This window comes from Zalophus californianus, chromosome 3, assembly GCF_009762305.2.
Source record: "Zalophus californianus isolate mZalCal1 chromosome 3, mZalCal1.pri.v2, whole genome shotgun sequence".
Classification (NCBI taxonomy): domain Eukaryota; kingdom Metazoa; phylum Chordata; class Mammalia; order Carnivora; family Otariidae; genus Zalophus; species Zalophus californianus.
This window is the reverse complement of record NC_045597.1, coordinates 109,402,586-109,420,434: the sequence shown is the minus strand read 5'-3', so window position 1 is coordinate 109,420,434 and position 17,849 is coordinate 109,402,586. Positions and strand designations below refer to the sequence as shown.

Genomic DNA, 17,849 nt, shown 5'->3' with positions numbered 1-17,849 from the left:
AGTAATTAATGAAAATTTTTCCTATTAAACGTCCATTGCCAGCAATGAACGTCCCAAACCCGCCAAGGAAGTCATTGTTATTGCACAATACATGAGGACCTGGAAATTTTCCAAAAGCTTAAAAAAATAAAAATAAAAAATGGAATTATATTGACATTTCCCGACACCTGCATTAATACTGTATGACTAATAAAAGCATGTCAGTTGCCTGAACTGAACCAGCGATCAACATGCGCCCAGAATGCACACGAGTAAAAATGCAGTAAAAGGAAGTAGTCTTCATTGCCTATAGGTCACTTCCAGTCAAAGGTTAAAGTTCAAAGACTGAATGATCAAAGTGCTCATTTTCTCAGTAGGACTATCTTCTGCTAGGAGGATGATAACAGTGGCATCAACAAGTATCATCATGATACCATCATTTTGTTTTCTTTGGATTCTTGTTACATGTTCGAACATAAAAAGAATTATCTGGTGGTCGTCTCTTTTCTTTGCAGCTGGAAAGCATGCTAATAATGCTAAGACAAACTGACTGGACTGAGAGCGCTGGGGACCAGTCTTCTCTTAGAATGGATAAACAGATATGACCATTGCTATAAACATGAGGATGAACGGGAATATTTTCACCAGTAAACATGACCTGAGGAGAGTCAAAAGGATATCGACTACTAAACTTAAATAGAAGTTGAAATTTTTCCCCTTCATATAAGGTAACTGGTACACCTTCCATGTCTGCAGTCCACTGTGTAATTGAATTCTGAACACTCTCTTTTCATTTAAAGTCATTCCGGGAGGTGGGTCATTTTGCAAAGCCAACAGTTCTTTCTGCAGTCGTTTCTGCATTGACGCCACAATGGAACCATCCCCCCAAGGCCCCATCTACAAGTATCTTGAATACTACCTGGAGTATATATAACTCACTTTAGGAAACACATTATAAATATATAAGTATATTTATAAATATATACATAAATATAAATAAAGAACATCAACCATATTATTTCTAACAACTCTCAGCTTAATTTAAAATTAGTCACCATGGATTAAACTGAAATGAGCCAAAACCTGATTGGTGTTTTAGGATTTTAGCATGAAAAGGTCAGTGTTTATTTTATCATATAATGAAGGGTTAGAAAATTCATTTAAGTTGATTTTTATGAAATTAGCTTAATTATAAATAAATACAATGCCTGTGCTCTTTATTGGGGAGTAAACATTAGTCTTAAAATATACAAGAAAAAAACAACATAACAATAACAATAAAAAATTTAAAAAAATACAAGAAAACACAATTAAATATTTTATTTTTGTGCCAAATAACCCAGTGATGTTTGCTATAGCCCTCAAGTCTGAATTAACGGTGTGTTCACTTTTTACTGGTATGGGTTAAAATAGAAAACCAGGATGTTCTTCAATAAGATGTTGACTTTATAATCTAGGTTTATATCTAAATGATAATGCCTTTATGATTCTTTTGGGAAAAATCCATTTTGTACTTACCTACAATGTCATTCATAAGGCCTACAATAGTCTCATCTCCTGTAATCCAGGGACGTTTTCCTAGGTTATGACCATAGGCTCCCCTGAAATTGAAAAGAGACATAGACACTATTAGATTTGTGTGTGTGTATGTGTGTGCATGTGTAATTTTTCATATATCAGCATTAGCAACTGGACATTTCTAAATGAATCTTTGTAATGTTTTAGTAATTATACAAAATCGTGCTTCTTTAAAACCTAAAGTAATACTTGAGAACTCTATTTTTCAACTTGTCATTTCTTAATTTCTTTAATTTCCGTTTTATTGGAGGGTAGTTGAGATTGCCTATGTACTACTTCATTATTTTACTCTATTTTAGAGTCTAAGATATTGTTTTTTTCTTCTCTATTTTGAAAATATCAAGACTATTTGAACATTCTACTTGTATACCTGTAGCATATAGTAATATCTATACTAAAACATAGCTACTATTTTTTGAGGCTAGAAATTAAAATGATTGTAAATTCAGTTTTTAAATACAGCTACAATCTGTAAACTAAACAAAAGTGTATAAAATGTGACTATATTCATGATGACATTTTAAGTAGATAGATAAACTTGGCAATAATCAAAGCCAACATTACATCTTGACCTATTTTCTAGCAATTTCATCTCCCATATTCTAGCTCAATTATATTATTCTAGTAAGTATCCCAGTAGGCAGAATGGCAAAACACAAAAGAGGTAAGAGAACTTACACTCTAAAGAAGTTTCCATTAAATGAGGAAGGAAATAACATTTGAAATATGGAAGAAGAAACTGAAACAAAGAATCAAGGTGGGAGTGACTAAATGTGCTGTTGCCAACTTGCGGCAGGAAGCTCAGAATTAATTGTTCTTAATTCCTTAGGAACCCCCAAACTCCCTAAAGTTGGAGAAAGGAATGAGCCCGGTATTTTTTCTATAGTGCAAACTGTGCTTGAATCTATACTCTGAAATTCAGTAAGCTGGCAGTAGTGAGTGGTAAACCTGTTCTCAGAGGTGAAGGGTAGCAGAATATGTCACCCCAAAATATGTCGCTGTGGTAGATTGATTATCTTGAGCTATAGGCACTTGAAAACAGCAAGTGCAGCCAGAGCCTGTCTCTGTACTCCCCTATCTGCCTGAAGACACATCTTTCAAAAGGAACTCAATTGCCATAAATCCCCTCCCCAGCAGTTTCACCAACCAGGGAAGATTGAGTCTTGCCACAGGAGAGGAGACTAGAAGTCAACACCACACTCAGATGGGCTTTGTCACAACCTATGGTAAATTTTATCTGTTCTTCTAAGGGCTCTTCATCTTTCCTAAAAATCACTTATTCCGCTTTAAGTGGCCTACGTCCTCCCCCTTTCCTTATTAAGATAGGATTTAAGCCCAAATTCTAAGTCATCGCGGGGAGGGGGAGGTCCTTTGTCCCCCAAGTGTCTCCTGTGTGTACAAGACTATACGTGCTAATAAACTTGTGCAGGTTTTTTTTTCCTCTTGCTAAGCTGTCTTTTATTACAGGGGTCTCAGCTAAGAACTCCAAAGGGTCTGGGGAAATTATTTTCTCTCTCCAAGACAGCAGTGGGTTAATAGGATGAAAGGAGCCCTGTTTTTAGCCTTTGTTGATTTTCATGATGTGAATATCCCCTGTGGTCCATTTCCTGGCATCAACCAAAATCCTTAATATTTAATGACTGGCTTTCATTGCCTGGTCTGAGCCAATTCCAGGTCACCACCGGTTATGAGACTACACGTATCATAAGCTGATAAAGCCTGTAAAAGTAAAAGTAAAAGTAAATGGGTGGCAATATGTACCTGAAAGAATGGCTGTGAAAAATAAGTAAGATAACATGTAAAAGAGACTGGCACATAGCACCCCTTTTCTGACTGTTCCCTAACGTAAATCTACTGCGTGGGCATGTGGGGTACAATGCAATTTTTAAACTAATATTTTGATTACCGTATAAACTGAGATGAGGTAAGAGGACTTTGAGAATAGAAACTCTAAGAACTAAGGAGGAAGAGAAGGGCAATTGCTAGTTATTATTATTCATATTATTATTAGATAGCCTGCAGCTTGCCTCTTTCTTGACTTCCAATATAAATGCTAAAGACAAAAATCATTATCATTAAATGGTAGTTAAAGGCAGATACTTGGATCCTTTTTTATTATAATCACATAGGGCTCTGTGGCCTTGCTGATAGCACAATACATCTTATTACATTTAGGTAGTAAAATTCTATGTTCTGCCTCAGAGAATTTATGTTTCAGAATAGTAGGCCACCTACTTCTCACTCTGGTAGACACCATGGTAATAATCTTTAAGAGTATGTTTCTTCCAGCCATGCTTTTGGCATCTCCCCCACCACCTTTAAAATATCACACACAGTCTGCTTCTTTCCTTTTTGTCAGTCCACTAGCCTGGGGTAGTGAAATGTATTTAGGAAGTTGTTACCCCAATAAACTCAAACTAAAGTGGCCTGTCTTTATAAAGCCTTGATGTAGATTACAGTGCACTTTTAAACATATGTATCAGAGTTAAGAAAGATTACATTGCTCTCATTCAGAACTACTACTTGCAGCGTAGTTGCAATCTTCTCTTACAAGTGTTGCAAAGGAAAAGAGCGGGGCAGACAGTTCCCTCAGGACAGCAGCATTCATCATTCCCCCGAGTGGGGTGTGCTCGGATATGTCTACAGAGTGCTATCTGCTCATGAAATTAGATTTCAGGATGTAAAATCGAATTAGGAAGTTAATAGAGGATCCTCTTTGAAAGAGGACTCTACTTTAACCACCCTACAAAAATAAAAAGTAGCCAGGCTTTTAAAAAGTTCCTCCCTGTCTCCACCCCCCCCCCAAGGAAATAAGACATCACAGAATCCTTAATATCACCACTTTTTTTTTAATCTATGATCCAATTGATGATTAGCCACCACAGATGTTAGGAAAATCTTTGTAACATGTCATACCATGTACACACTTTCACATACTTTCTTATTCATACTGAAGGGCAGTGGACTATGCCACACCAAAATTCACCCCTTTGGCATAAGATTACCTTGAGCTGAAGGCACCTGAAAAACAGCAAGTGTAGGGACAAGCTTCCTCTGAGCTTCCCCATCTGCTTAAAGACAGGTCCTCCAAAGGAACTCAACTATCATCAATCTCTCCCCAGGAATTTCATCAACCAGAGAAGATTGACTCTGGTCCCACGAGAGGAGACTAGAAGTCGACACCACACCAGAAGACTTTGTCACAAACTATCACATCCCCTATCTGTTCTTCTAAGTGCCTTTCATCCTTCCTAAAAATCATTTATTCTCCCCTAAGTGGCCTACATCCTCCTCCCCTTCCCCTACTAAGATGACATATAAGCTCTCAAATTTCACAGATTTTTTTTTCTTTTTTTTTGGTATTCACTCCCCCCCCCCCGGGATGCCCTCATGCCCATATTAATAATTAATAAGTAGTAATTATTATTTCCTGTTAATCTGTCTATTGTCAGTTTATTTTATAGGTCTAGTTGTTGAATAAAGGGGGGTAGAGGGAGCATTTTTTTCTCCCCAGAATACACTTTTTTTTAAAAAAATATTTTTATTTATTTATTTGACACAGAGAGAGAGCGCACAAGCAGGGAGAGAGGCAGAGGGAGAGGGAGAAGCAGGCTCCTCCCTGAGCAGGGAGCCTAAGGCGGGACTCAATCCCAGGACCCTGGGGTCATGACCTGAGCCACCCAGGTGCCCCAACTTTTTTTTTTTTAAAGGAACACATGAACTGAATGAGACTGCAGTGTCTGCAGAAGCACGCCTCCCCCTTGTGCTTCACCAGCACCCTTTCTGCACACATTGCCATTCAAGTCAGTCACTGTCCGCTAAGCACGCAGTTTGTTCCTAATATGTAATCCAGTGGGCTATTTTCTTCTTAAATAAGCCTACCTAAAGTGTCACACGGGTCTATCTATAAAGATACAACTGGGTCAATTTTTTGCTCCCATGAGAAAGAAAGAAAATCATTTATCGAGTAGATATGACAACGCAGAAGACCTAAACTATTGTGGTTGTATCTTAGGGACAAGATTGAGAAATATACATTTCTCAACTTACAATGTGCTCTTCGGGATGGATATATCGGATATATCTTTCTCTTCTAGCCAAGCGTTCCCACTGTGATTATTAGCCCATGTTATTTTCCTTTAAATAATCTGGGCCGTTAATAAATCTGTAATATATAAATATGTAATATTAAATGTTCTAAAACAAATTCTGGCAGACCCACAGACCCCTATCAATGCTGTTTTTTATTGTTATAGCCCCATTTTGCTGGCAATTAATTATATTATCAAATGAGTCAAATCACCATAAATTTCTTCTATTTCAGAATGTTAAAAATATCTGAATATTGTTATTTCCCAAAACAAATATACTTCTCCCAAGTAAAGTAATCTACTTTGGAAATCACATACAGTTGAAAATAACAATAATAAGCACTTAAAACCCACAGAAGTAAGTGCTTTATTTTCCTTGCTTTGTCTTGAATAACTTAAAAGTTTTAGAAGAAGTCATTTAGGCACAAAAATATTTCTAAGTATGCCTTTATTCTTGACTTTCCTCTAGCGTAAGTAATCAAAGTCGGTAGCTATATGAATTATAAAATCGGGCTGCCCTATGGCCAGTGACGGTTTATTTTGTAGATAGGTAGGTAGTATGTCTGTGATAGGACATAAAAGACAGAGCCACGGACATAACAGCCATGAGCCAAGTGGTATTTCCTAGCTTATATGGCTTGGATGGCCAGTCAGACTAGTTATCAATATCCCAGAACAATATCTCACTTAGTCAAAGGACTCTCTGATTTTTATGTTACTGTTAAGATTATACATTTCTAATATTATTTTTTTCTTGTTAAGCAACTAATTTCAGTTTGCATTAGAGTATTTAGTAACTGTGTAGCTCTCTTTGACTCAGTCCTTCTCAAAATCTTCCATTGGTCAAGAAGAGAGGAAGGCACTGGCCTGATTTGGGTATCAGCTAAGAAGTAGGGCAGAAGTGGGGCTGGAGAAGGTGAAGAACAGGTAATCAGGAAAACTCACCACAGTAATGGGAGGCCCTGGATCTAGAAGCAAACTAAACATGTGCATGGATATTTAGTACAAAAACAAAAGCAAGAGTCAGAAAGGGAAGTCAAGGGACCAACAGCCCACCATAGTGGCAAGAAGATTACTTTAAACTAAAAGTATGTGAACAAACAGCAGCCTAAGAAAGAAACGCTCCTTGACTTAAGGAGACTCTCCTGAAAATATAGTTGCCATTAGCCCACTCACAGATGGAAGGTGACTCAACACCAGGAGGTGCAAATTCAGATGCCATCAATCTCCCTCTAGGGGAGCTTCCAGGCAGGAAGGATATGTCCATTATCATCAGAATGAAAAGGTCCAATAAAACTTTCTATACCTCCTACTGAAGCCCTAAAACTGCCCCCTTTGGTTAAACTGGTATATAAACCCTTACTCCTAGCTATTCAGTGAGTCACTTTTTGTAGAGTACTTCTGCATGCCCATGAAAGAAACTTCCGTTAATCTCTTATGGATGAATCCACAGGCCCTCAACCAACAGGCTGTAAACTGGTAGAAGAAAAGTTTTCCTCCCAACAGAATCTTAGCTGGAAAAGGCCAGAGTAAAATTTTAAGCTAACTATTTAGGACCAAAGAAATAGTGAACAAACACTTTTGAGATCAAAGATGGGCAGCAGGACAGAACACAACACGACTCTGACCTTGCCCCTCAAACACCACGACATCAACAGAGAGACAGGGGGTGTGACGTTGACTGGGCCACCACGACTGAAAGCAAGAAGACTAAATAAAACTAAGCAAAGACAAAATAAAGCTAACTAGCTATCTAATCTTTTTCTCAGAAGTCTTTTAAATGTGGTTTACACTGCTTGAAGCATTAATATGCACCTCTTTTCTGAATCATCTGTCTAATGAAAAATTGGTAGAAGGCATTAAGATTATGTAATTTTCTATTGTCACAAGGTAAAATATAAAACTGAAAGTTAACAACAATAGAAGGGTGTTATGACAGAAAGGCACTTTCCTGGAATATAACTTTAAAGTCTTGAAAATAATCAACCAGTCTAATAAAATAGGGTAATCACGAAGAGATGAATAGGATGGCAGGGCAGCATCTTTTTTTAAATGCCTGAAGGATAAAAATGCACAGCCTTGCTGAATGAATATCCAAGAGGCAAGGACACTCTCTAAAGTTCAAATTCAATCTAATTCTCTGCTCTCTTTTATATTAAGGCCAAAAATGAATATTAACCATTTTTATTAAGTATGACCCTCATTTTTTAAATACTAAAACCTGCTAAGCAAAATGCTTCCAAATGTGGTGATATTTATTTTTCAATTTATGCATACAACTTATGCAGATACAGTTGTAACAGGCTTAATAAATTATCTAAACCTCTATGATTTTTGCATTGAGGTGCAAATTTATATTCTTAACCCCTGAAATTAAGAACTTTGCAGGGTAATCTAATGCCTGTGGTAGTAATCATTAGCACAGTCAGTGTAAAATAAACTTTAAAAAGAGGTACTGCTCCCAATATGAAAGACCAGTGGCGTGAAAACTGAAGAAAGAAGACGACATTTGGAGTTTGAATGACAGCCAAATGTCTTGGTCAGAGTTCTTTTCTGATTTAGTTTCATTTTCCTGCATTTTTTTTTCTGACCTTCAGGTTTGGCTTCCTCCTCATATCTATTTTCAGATCTTAATATTCAGGATGTATTTTAAGAATATTTCTACTCATTTTTAGTATTTTTTTCTTTTTTTAAAATGCAATCATAATTAACATACAGAGTTCATCTGTTTCACGTATAAAATATAGTGATGCAACAAATATACACATGACTCAGTGCTCATCATGATAAATGTACTCTTAATCCCCTTCACCTATTTCACCCATGCCCCATCACTTCCTCTCTGGTAACCATCAGTTTATTCTCTTAAGAGTTTGTTTTTTGGTCTCTTTTTTTTTCCTCTTTGTTCATTCTTTTGTTTCTTAAATTCCACAAATGAGTGAAATCATATGTTACTTGTTTTTCTCTGACTCCTATTTCACTTAACATTGTACTATTAGATCCACCAATGTTGTTGCAAATGGCAAGATTTCATTTTTTTATGGCTGAGTAATACACACACACACACACACACACACACACACACACACACACACACACACACACACACACACCCCACTGTCCAACCATCTATGGATGGACACATGGGTTGCTTCCATATCTTGGCTATTATACAAAATGCTGCAATAAACATAGGCGTGCATACATCTTTTCCAATTAGTGCTTTTGTTTTGTTTGGGCAAATAACCAACAGTGGAATTACTGGATCATACGGTAATTCTATTTTTAATTTTTAAAGGAACATACATAGTGTTTTCCACAGTGGCTGCACCAGTTTGCATTCCCACCGTCAGTGCACGAGGGGTCCTTTTCTCCATATCCTTGCCAATACTTGTTATTTCTTGTGTTTTTTATTTTAGCCATTCTGACAGGTATGAGGTGATAGCTCACTGCGGTCTTGATCTGTATTTTCCTGATGATTAGTGATGTTGAGCACCTTTTCATGTGTCTTATTTTTCATATTTTAAATATTAAAAAAATTAAAATGATATTAATTTATAATAGTTACTTATTTTTAAAAACATTTCTAGTTTCAGCTTTATTAGTAACTACTGAGGAAGGATGAAAGCACATAAAATTATTTTCCTAAAGGGATTTATAATATGGTTGAGAATATGAAGCTAATGAAAACAGATACCTCTAAACTGCCTATCCCCCTACAGTGATTAATACAATGGGCAATTAGGGAGAGATCATCAGCATGGTCGAGAAGGTTGGGATTAAGGAAGGTAAGCATCCAGAGAAGCAGGGAGTGTCGGGGGTTTCTTAGGCAGAAGAGTAAAAGTAGAACAGAGAGATGGAGAAAAAAATGGATTTAAGATTTCAGATTCTTGCATGGTTGGAGCAAACCTGTTTAGCTAAGCCCAAATGGAGTATCTTCTCAATAAGCACACTCAGTCTGGAGAGGGCAGTGGCCTTCTGCTCCAGTAATCTTTTTCTCCCCTTCAACAAATTTGTTTCCTTATTTATAAAAATTAGTGTAATAGAGTTTAGCAAGAACAACTCATGAAAACATTGAATTACACTCTAAATGTTAACTCCCTTATTAGCCATTAAATAAATAAAATAAAATAATTACACATGATTTAGATTGGAAGAGGGACTTATTTTTTCTAATATTGTGAAAGTTTACTCTTGACTCTGTCATAACTTGCCATATGACCTTATTTACTGATCCTCAGTTATGTTATCAATAAAATGAGAGTATTGAATGACATGATTCTTAAGGTTCCTCTATGTCCTAAACTTCTAGGAGCCTATTGTACACCTTTCCAAATATTAGACAACCTAGTGTGATTTTTAAAGTTCCTAATGATTTGAAGGGGGGATACATGCAACCCAATGTTTATAGCAGCATTACCAACAGTAGTCAATTATGGCAAGAGCCCAAATGTCCATCGACTGATGAATGGATAAAGAAGAGGGGATTAAATACACAAACACACACACACACACACACACACACACACACACACACACACACACACACACACACTGGAATATTACCCAGCCATCAAAATGAATGAAATCGTGCCATCTGCAACGATGTGGATGGAACTAGAGAGTATTATGCTAAGCAAAATAAGTCAGTCAGAGAAAAACAAATATCGTATGATTTCATTCAAATGGGGAATTTAAGAAACAAAACAAATGAACATCAGAGGAAAAAAAGAGAAACAAACCAAGAAACAGACTCTTAACTATATAGAGAACAAACAGGGTTGTTGCAGAGGAGGTGTGTGGGGGAATGGGTTAAATAGGCGATGAGGATTAAGGCAGGCACTTGTTGTGAAGAGTACTGGGTGCTGAATGTAAGTGATGAATCACTAAATTTCACACCAGAAACCAATACTGCACTGCATGTTAACTAACTTGACTTTAAATAAAAATTTGGAGGAAAAAAAAAGTTCTTGTATGAGATGTCAAATGATAACTTTTGAAATAATACTTACATTTTGGCCCACTTATCTAGTTCTTCTTCCAGATATGTTTTAACCATTTTTGGTTGAAGGCCAAGAGAATTTCCCAAGAAATAGATGGCATTTTCATCCTTATTCACTAAAGATAAATCAACTGAAACAGAACGACATGTAAAAAAAAAAATGCTTATTCAATTAATTAACCTTCTTCCATTTGGCATTGTTGATCCAATACAAATGATTAATATAATTAATTCCAATAAGGATAATAAATAACATAATTCTTCCCAAGGATAATATCAAGTTTTCAGAAAAATAATCTTTTACATTTGTATTTTAAAATATAATTTACATTTATAGACTTTTGTGGAGATCTCTCATTATTTATTGTTCCATGAGGAAATCTAAATTAGCAGCTATTCCCAGTCATAAATAGATGAAGGCAATAGAAAAAAAGTTAAAAACAGAACTTTTATAGGAAGTGTATCATCAGCCCATCTAGTCATACTAGAAGGTTACCAGAGTCTAGGCACATACTAAACCGCTGCAGTAACTGGTGTTGTAAATAAGGCAAATAAAAAATATCTAAATGAGTATTTACATATCTGAAATAGATATATTGGATTTATACATTTTTTCACTCTATATCTCTATACACATAATATTAATATATATGCAGGCAGATTGTTCTCTGTATTTATGTCTTAGTCAAATAAATCAGAATTTTAGTAGATTTGTCTTACAACTCTCCCTTGACAGTAACAAATGCAGTTTTATTAGCAAACCAATCCATGTTCGAAGACTAAATATGTTCCGTGCGTGTCAGCCCCACCAATGACCCAGCATGAGGAGCCAATCACCCAGATCCCTGCTCCCATTGTCTTGTCTTGTTCTCTCATTGCTGATGCTTTTACAGATGAATACATAGCGGGCTGCTTATATTTAGAAAGTCATTTTGAAAGTGTGTTCAATGTGAGAGAAAAGCAGAAATGTAAACTAAATTATCTTGTCCCATGCCAGACAAAAGCATGGTTCCCCATCTCCTTTCACTACATTCCTCTTACTTGGTTGTTTGTTTAAAAAGTCTCAAAGCACATCAAATGGCATTATCTGAGAATTCAATCGGCAGTATGTAATGTGGCAGATTAGAGTATCCAGAACATGTACTTTATAAAACCCCACAAGAGGGGTGCCTGGGTGGCTCAGTTGGTTAAGCGACTGCCTTCGGCTCAGGTCATGATCCTGGAGTCCGTGGATCGAGTCCCACATCGGGCTCCCTGCTCAGCAGGGAGTCTGCTTCTCTCTCTGACCCTCCTCCCTCTCGTGCTCTCTATCTTTCATTCTCTCTCTCTCAAATAAATAAATAAAATCTTAAAAAAAAAAAATAAAACCCCACAAGAATAGAGAGAGAGTTTACCACTCTCCACCTTAGTCCCATTGGATCTGTATAACATGAAAGATAAGCAGAACTTTAAGCCTTGGCTTCTCTTATGCCAGAAAAATGATAAATAAGTTATTAAAAACTGATGTTCTTGGCAGTGATGGGGTGCAGGACTACACACACTACACTAAAATACGGGCACCTCGGCATAGTGAGTATTTTAAGCTGAGGGAATCTGAGAAACGGCATGTGCAAGGACTTTCTGACCGTCCCCTAAGCAGGTCATGAAACCCTCACGTGAGAGGTGCCCTCCTTATACATATTCATCTCCAAGACCCTGAGAGGAATGCAAGGAAACAGGCCTTACTGTTTCCCCTAATTCACTACACTTAGCTCAGACCCTTTGTTATCTTGTCACATTTTCCCCACAAACGTCCACTCTTCATCAAGCCTAGCATTAAAAACTCAGGTATAACTGCTTCTTTGGGTCTTCATTTCCTTTTGAAGTCTCCCCTCTCATGTAAAACCTGTGTTTAAAAAAAAAAAATTATGCTTTTATCTTGTTAATTTGTCTTTTGTTACATGCCTTTGCCCTAGAACTTAGAAAAGGAGAGGAAAAAGACAGTCCGCCTTCCCTCGAGCAGCATAGTATGCTAAGGGAAAATGAGACAGAGGCCTCCGAGGATTGAACCAGGTTAATGAAACTGCTTTCCTAAGACTGAAAAAAGGAAAGAATGTATCCTCGGCAACTGGCTCCACTAAAGATCCCAGGGAAGCCAAAAGTGGCTTTGCAGGGGTGTTTGGGGACTAGATAATGGGAAGGAGAGGCTGCTGCCAGGGAAGCCACCTGCCCTCGAATGGCCATAGACGCTGGGGCAAGGGGGAGCAACGGAGTTCATCTTCACCTCACAGACCTCTTTCTTGGATACCAAGAAGCCTCCAAATATTTGCGGACCCCTAGCACTCCCCTAGGAAGAGAGAAGACAAATCTGCAAATAAAGAAACCAAGATTTTCCATCAAATTTGGTAGGTGTCCAGTTTGATTCCATTTTTTTAAAAATGAAAAACTATACCATTTTTATACCTCCAGTGTGGGACTGCAAATTATACTCATTACCGTATATTTTAATTGATGTCGCATGGCTCAAATTTGAACTAAGTATTTAAATCAGTACAGTAACCCACACCATTAGAAGGATAGTAGAGACTTTTTAATTGCACCAAATAAAAGATTCTCCTTCTCCTAGTCATCTCTCATTCTTCTTAACTCTAAGAAACATTGGGAACTAGTTTATTTTACTGTTGGATTCTGTAGAATAAATTATGAATTCGCCTTATTTTTCTCACACCACTGCCCTTCAAACAAGTTTTACTTATAACACATTCATCTACCTGTGTGGTATCTCCTGTAGGTCCCACACTTGTAGGTACCTCTCTCTCTCAGAACTGCCATAATGGTTTGTTTTCTTGGAGAAAAGGGAGAATGAAGCAAGCAATATGAGGAGGACTATTAGGACCTAAGGTTGGAGGGAACCACTTCCCATCTTTATACATACATACTGACCAACTATGGCCCTCCCCCATTCCCTTGCCAATAACCAACGATGACAGAGTACCTATGATAGCTCAGGAAGGAGGGATGCTGTGGGGAGGAGGTATGGGACTCAAATGACAACCTTCAAGAGCCCTTGAGGGTATCGAGAGGGCCCTCAGATAGCTGCTGTATAAAGACTACATCGCACACATAGGTATTTATTATTATACAGTTCAAATTTGTTTTCCATTCTCCCCTTCTTTCCTGTTTACTCCTTGCTGTTCATTGTAGCCCAGCACCTTTTTTTCATATTTTATATATGTATGACAGGAATGGAAAAGAAGTTGAACATGGCATTCCCAAATTGTCATCAGCTTTTGGATCTTCTTCAGTTACAGGATCTTTATTTACTCCCCGAATACGAGGAGTTATTCTGCATTTGTGCCAAGAGGACCCCATTGGTTAGGATACCTGGCAGAGCCCAGCTCCAGCAGGAGAGGGTTTCTTGAAGGAAAGGACGGCGTCGGCGAGTGAGGAGACACAGACACAGGATCAGGTTGTAAGCATCTCCCGCCCGACAGCCTCGGAGGGACCTTTTTTATTCATTAGAATGTTTCCTTGTTTTTCCATTCTTTTACTCTTGCTTAAAGGTTATCTAAAGTTTATTCTTTCTCCAAAGGCAGCTTACAATGTGTGCACCCTATCTTATCAAAGTACTTATTCCATTTCTGTATGTTTTCGTCTCTTGTCCTCGCTCCACAGACACCACAGAGGATCACTCCTCTTAATCCTTTCCCAGAGGCTGTCAGATGATGCCCGCACCCTTTTTCCCTTAATCTTATACCATTTGTTCTGTCTTCATTATCAACTCCAGTATAAGGAATGGGAGGAGTAGGGGTAAGGAAGTTAATCCTCTTCCAGGGCTTGCCTCAAGGGGCATACGAGAGGTGGCCTCCTATTTGTATGCAACATAGGGAGGTCCCTGTACTGTGGGAACGACGACAATGAGATGCCCTTCTCTTAGAACCCCGGTGCTTCTGAGGTGCCTGTGGGATCTCATCAATAGGAATTTTTACTGGGCCTGGATCCAGCAGCTCCCTTAAACGAAGCTTATCAAAGAACTCCGCGTTGCTCATTAGATGAATTACAGATTGGAGGACACTGGGTAATTTTACTTCTTGGCCCATCGTCAGCCTTTTTGGAATCAGTTTCATTATGATTGCTTGCATAGGCATAACTAAATTTATAAACCATTTTATCATGAAACCCCAGAAAAAAATCCCAAGATTATAAAGATTGCCGCCAATAAAATGAAAGGAAGTAGCAGGAGCCAGCTGTGGAGTCTCCTGATTTTCAGGATTATCCCCCATACTTGGACTTTGTCAAACAGCATGAGTAGCTTGGCTCGCGCCAGATACTCATTCCTTGCTGGACCTTGGGGCCAGCCATGACTCATCCTGAAAATTGTCACGTCAAATTTTATTGATTGTTACATCAATTATTACTGATCATCATCTGCTGCTTTTTTATAGCTAAAGTCCAAGTCTAGAGTCTTCTGGAATATATCCATGACAATGGGTGGGCGCTAGATAAGAACATACTTCCTAGTCTTTCAGTGCCTGTGGCTTGACTATTATACATCTTGTGGATTCTGGTGTTAATATTTCATGTTCATGACCTTTCTGAAAACATTGTCTTCCAAAATCTCGTCAAGATTGACATAAACCAGTCATTCTTTTTCTTCCAGGCATTCTCTGTCTCAAAAAAATTTTATTTGAGACAGAGAGCGCACAGGAGAAAGCCCACAAGCAGGGGGAGGGGTAAAGGGAGAGGGAGAAGCAGACTCCCCACTGAGCAGGGCTCAATCCCAGGACCCCAGGATCATGACCTGAGCCGAAGGCAGACGCTTAACCAACTGAGCCACCCAGGCGCCCCAGAACATTCTCTGTCTTTTGACAACTTTTTTAAAGCACATTGAGGATTTGATGTTCTGCCAGTAGGAGTTGCCAATTTGCACATAAGCTTTTGTGATTTCTCAATATTCTTCTTGGTTTTCTCTCTTATTTCAATGGCCTTTTCACAAAGGACATTAGGAACTTACTGTAATCTCTCCCTTTTCAAAATAAACTTCAGTTTTATTAACACATGTCATATTGGTGGGTCCCAAATTTTGGTTAAGTCATAATGCCTCAGGACTGTAACTAACTTTTTTTTTTCCATTTTTTCTTCTTTTAGTGTCTTTGTTTCTTTTCTTCAAGAAGATCTTCCTCCATTAGATTTGGCTCCATCCGATTTTAGGGATGAAAATGTAAATAAAGTGTCTCAGTGTCTTCCTCCTGATCCATAGTGTCCTAGTCTACTACTCTGAGAAAATACTGAGAGGTGTTATGATTGAGGCACCCTTGATTGTGTCCAGACCAGACTATTTGCTACATCTGCTCATTTTGTCCCCTTATAGGCAGTACCCCTAAGCAGTGATCTTTTTCTAGTCAGGGCAAGGCAAGCTTTTTCCTTAAGAGCCAGAAAGTAAATATTTGTGAGCCATACAATCTGTTGCAATGACCCATTTCTGTCACTAAAGCATAAAAATAGCCATAAACAATATATAAACAAATATCACTGTATTCTCACAGAATGTTATTACAAAAACTGTTTTCTGATCCTGGTCTTATGGTCATTCTCCAAATTGAAGCACAGACTGGGCATGTTGAAAGAGTGCGTGAATTTCCTTTACAGTCAAGTCTCCATCTTCTGTAAATACTCTGAGCTGGGAATATCTGCTTCCTGTTGAGACAGGGAAACTGAAGAGACCCCATTAAAAAAAGCCATTTTTTTTTTCCCTTTGCTCCAGCTTCTGTTATTGCTAGGGCATGCACCCCCACCCCACTCTACACATGCCTTGTAATGCAAATAGCACAAGTCCTCCTTGTAAAGGACAAAGAGATAATGCTACCTTTGGAGTTTTCCAGCACAACAGTTAACATCTAAGGAGTGACTGGGCAGGGTCGTCATAAATGTTCTCCCAGACCACTAACTCCAAACACCTTGACACCAAGACCCCTGGCTTCAGGGAATGAGTGACTTATGACGGACACCTGGACCCTGTCCTTGTTCTGACCATTTCTCGGATGCATAAAAGGACACATGCACCAGACCACAATCCCCAATAAAAACTCCAGCAAAAACAAGACTCAGACTCTTTGCCTTTCTGAGTCTCTGCGATGTGCCCTCCATCTGTCTATGTATCTTCCATAAACTCTTTTACTTACTGCTGGCTCACGTTTGATTTCCATCCTGCCTTAAGTCAAGACCCTCCTGGCTAGTCCTGTGGGGCCCCTTCTCGAGGTCCCCCGACCAACCTGCATGTATCACTGTTACAAATCCTTTGTACTAGCTTGCTAGGGCTTCTGTAACAAAGTCCCAGAAACTGAGTGGTTAAACAATAGAAATATATTACCTCCACAGTGCTGGAGGCTAGAAATCCAAATCTAAGTGTTGACAGTTTGTTCCTTCTGAGGGCTATGAGGGAAGGGTGTGTCCTAGGTTTCTCTACTTGATGAGTCAACGCCTCTCTTCAGGCTCACAGGTGTTCTCCACGCATGATGCCTGTGTATCTTTCCACCTGTCTCTGAAGTTCCCTTTCTTATAATTCATATCGTATTAGCGCTCACCCTAATGACCTTAGTTAACAGTGAATAAGGGACAGGTGGGGCTAGATAGGGAGAAATAGATAGGGGGCTATGTGATCAGGCTCACAGAAATACCCAAAATGTGGAGGTGTGGGGACACCAGAGATAAGGGAACAAACTGGACCATCCTGCCCTAGGCCTGTGAGGTGTCTTTTTTTATGATAATCCCCTGTGACCAACAAAGAATAACCAGACCCTACAAAGAAAGTAAGCCATTGAAGGTGTTATCACTAGTCCTTGCTCAGTGGTGCTATCAAAAGAGATGTTAAAAGGATTCAAGTTAGCTGTCTATAAAAGACCAACCCTAAGGGCCCTCAAGGCAACCCTGTCAGGAACACTCTCACTCTTGGGAGCTTTTTCTGTATCTTCACTCAATAAACTTATATAGCTTTATTCACTCTCCTTTGTCCGCGAGATTCCTTCTTGGATTCGGGACTCCATGAGACAAGAACCTAGCTCTCCTGCTTCAACCTGACTACATCTATAAAGATTCTAACTCTGAATAAAAGTCACATTCTGTGGTACTAGGGGTTAGAACTTCAACGTATTATCTTTTAGGAGACACAATTCAACCCACAACATCCTCCTTAAAGGTACACTTGGTTAAAACAGGCCTCA

At 38.5% G+C, this 17,849-nt stretch overlaps 1 protein-coding gene and 1 pseudogene across 6 annotated transcripts in view; both read right to left on the bottom strand.

Annotated features, from left to right (window-relative positions):
* The window catches only part of KYNU (kynureninase), a 130,753-nt gene that overhangs the window by 76,183 nt on the left and 36,721 nt on the right, over positions 1-17,849 (bottom strand). For all 6 annotated transcript variants that reach the window (XM_027591421.2, XM_027591417.2, XM_027591419.2 and 3 more), the window contains 2 exons: positions 10,661-10,781; positions 1,498-1,580 (listed from right to left, as the gene is read on the bottom strand). In XM_027591421.2, coding sequence (XP_027447222.1) covers positions 1,498-1,580; positions 10,661-10,781 — 204 coding nt within the window. The remainder of the gene's footprint in view (positions 1-1,497; positions 1,581-10,660; positions 10,782-17,849) is intronic.
* Positions 220-876, bottom strand: LOC113919547 (annotated as a pseudogene).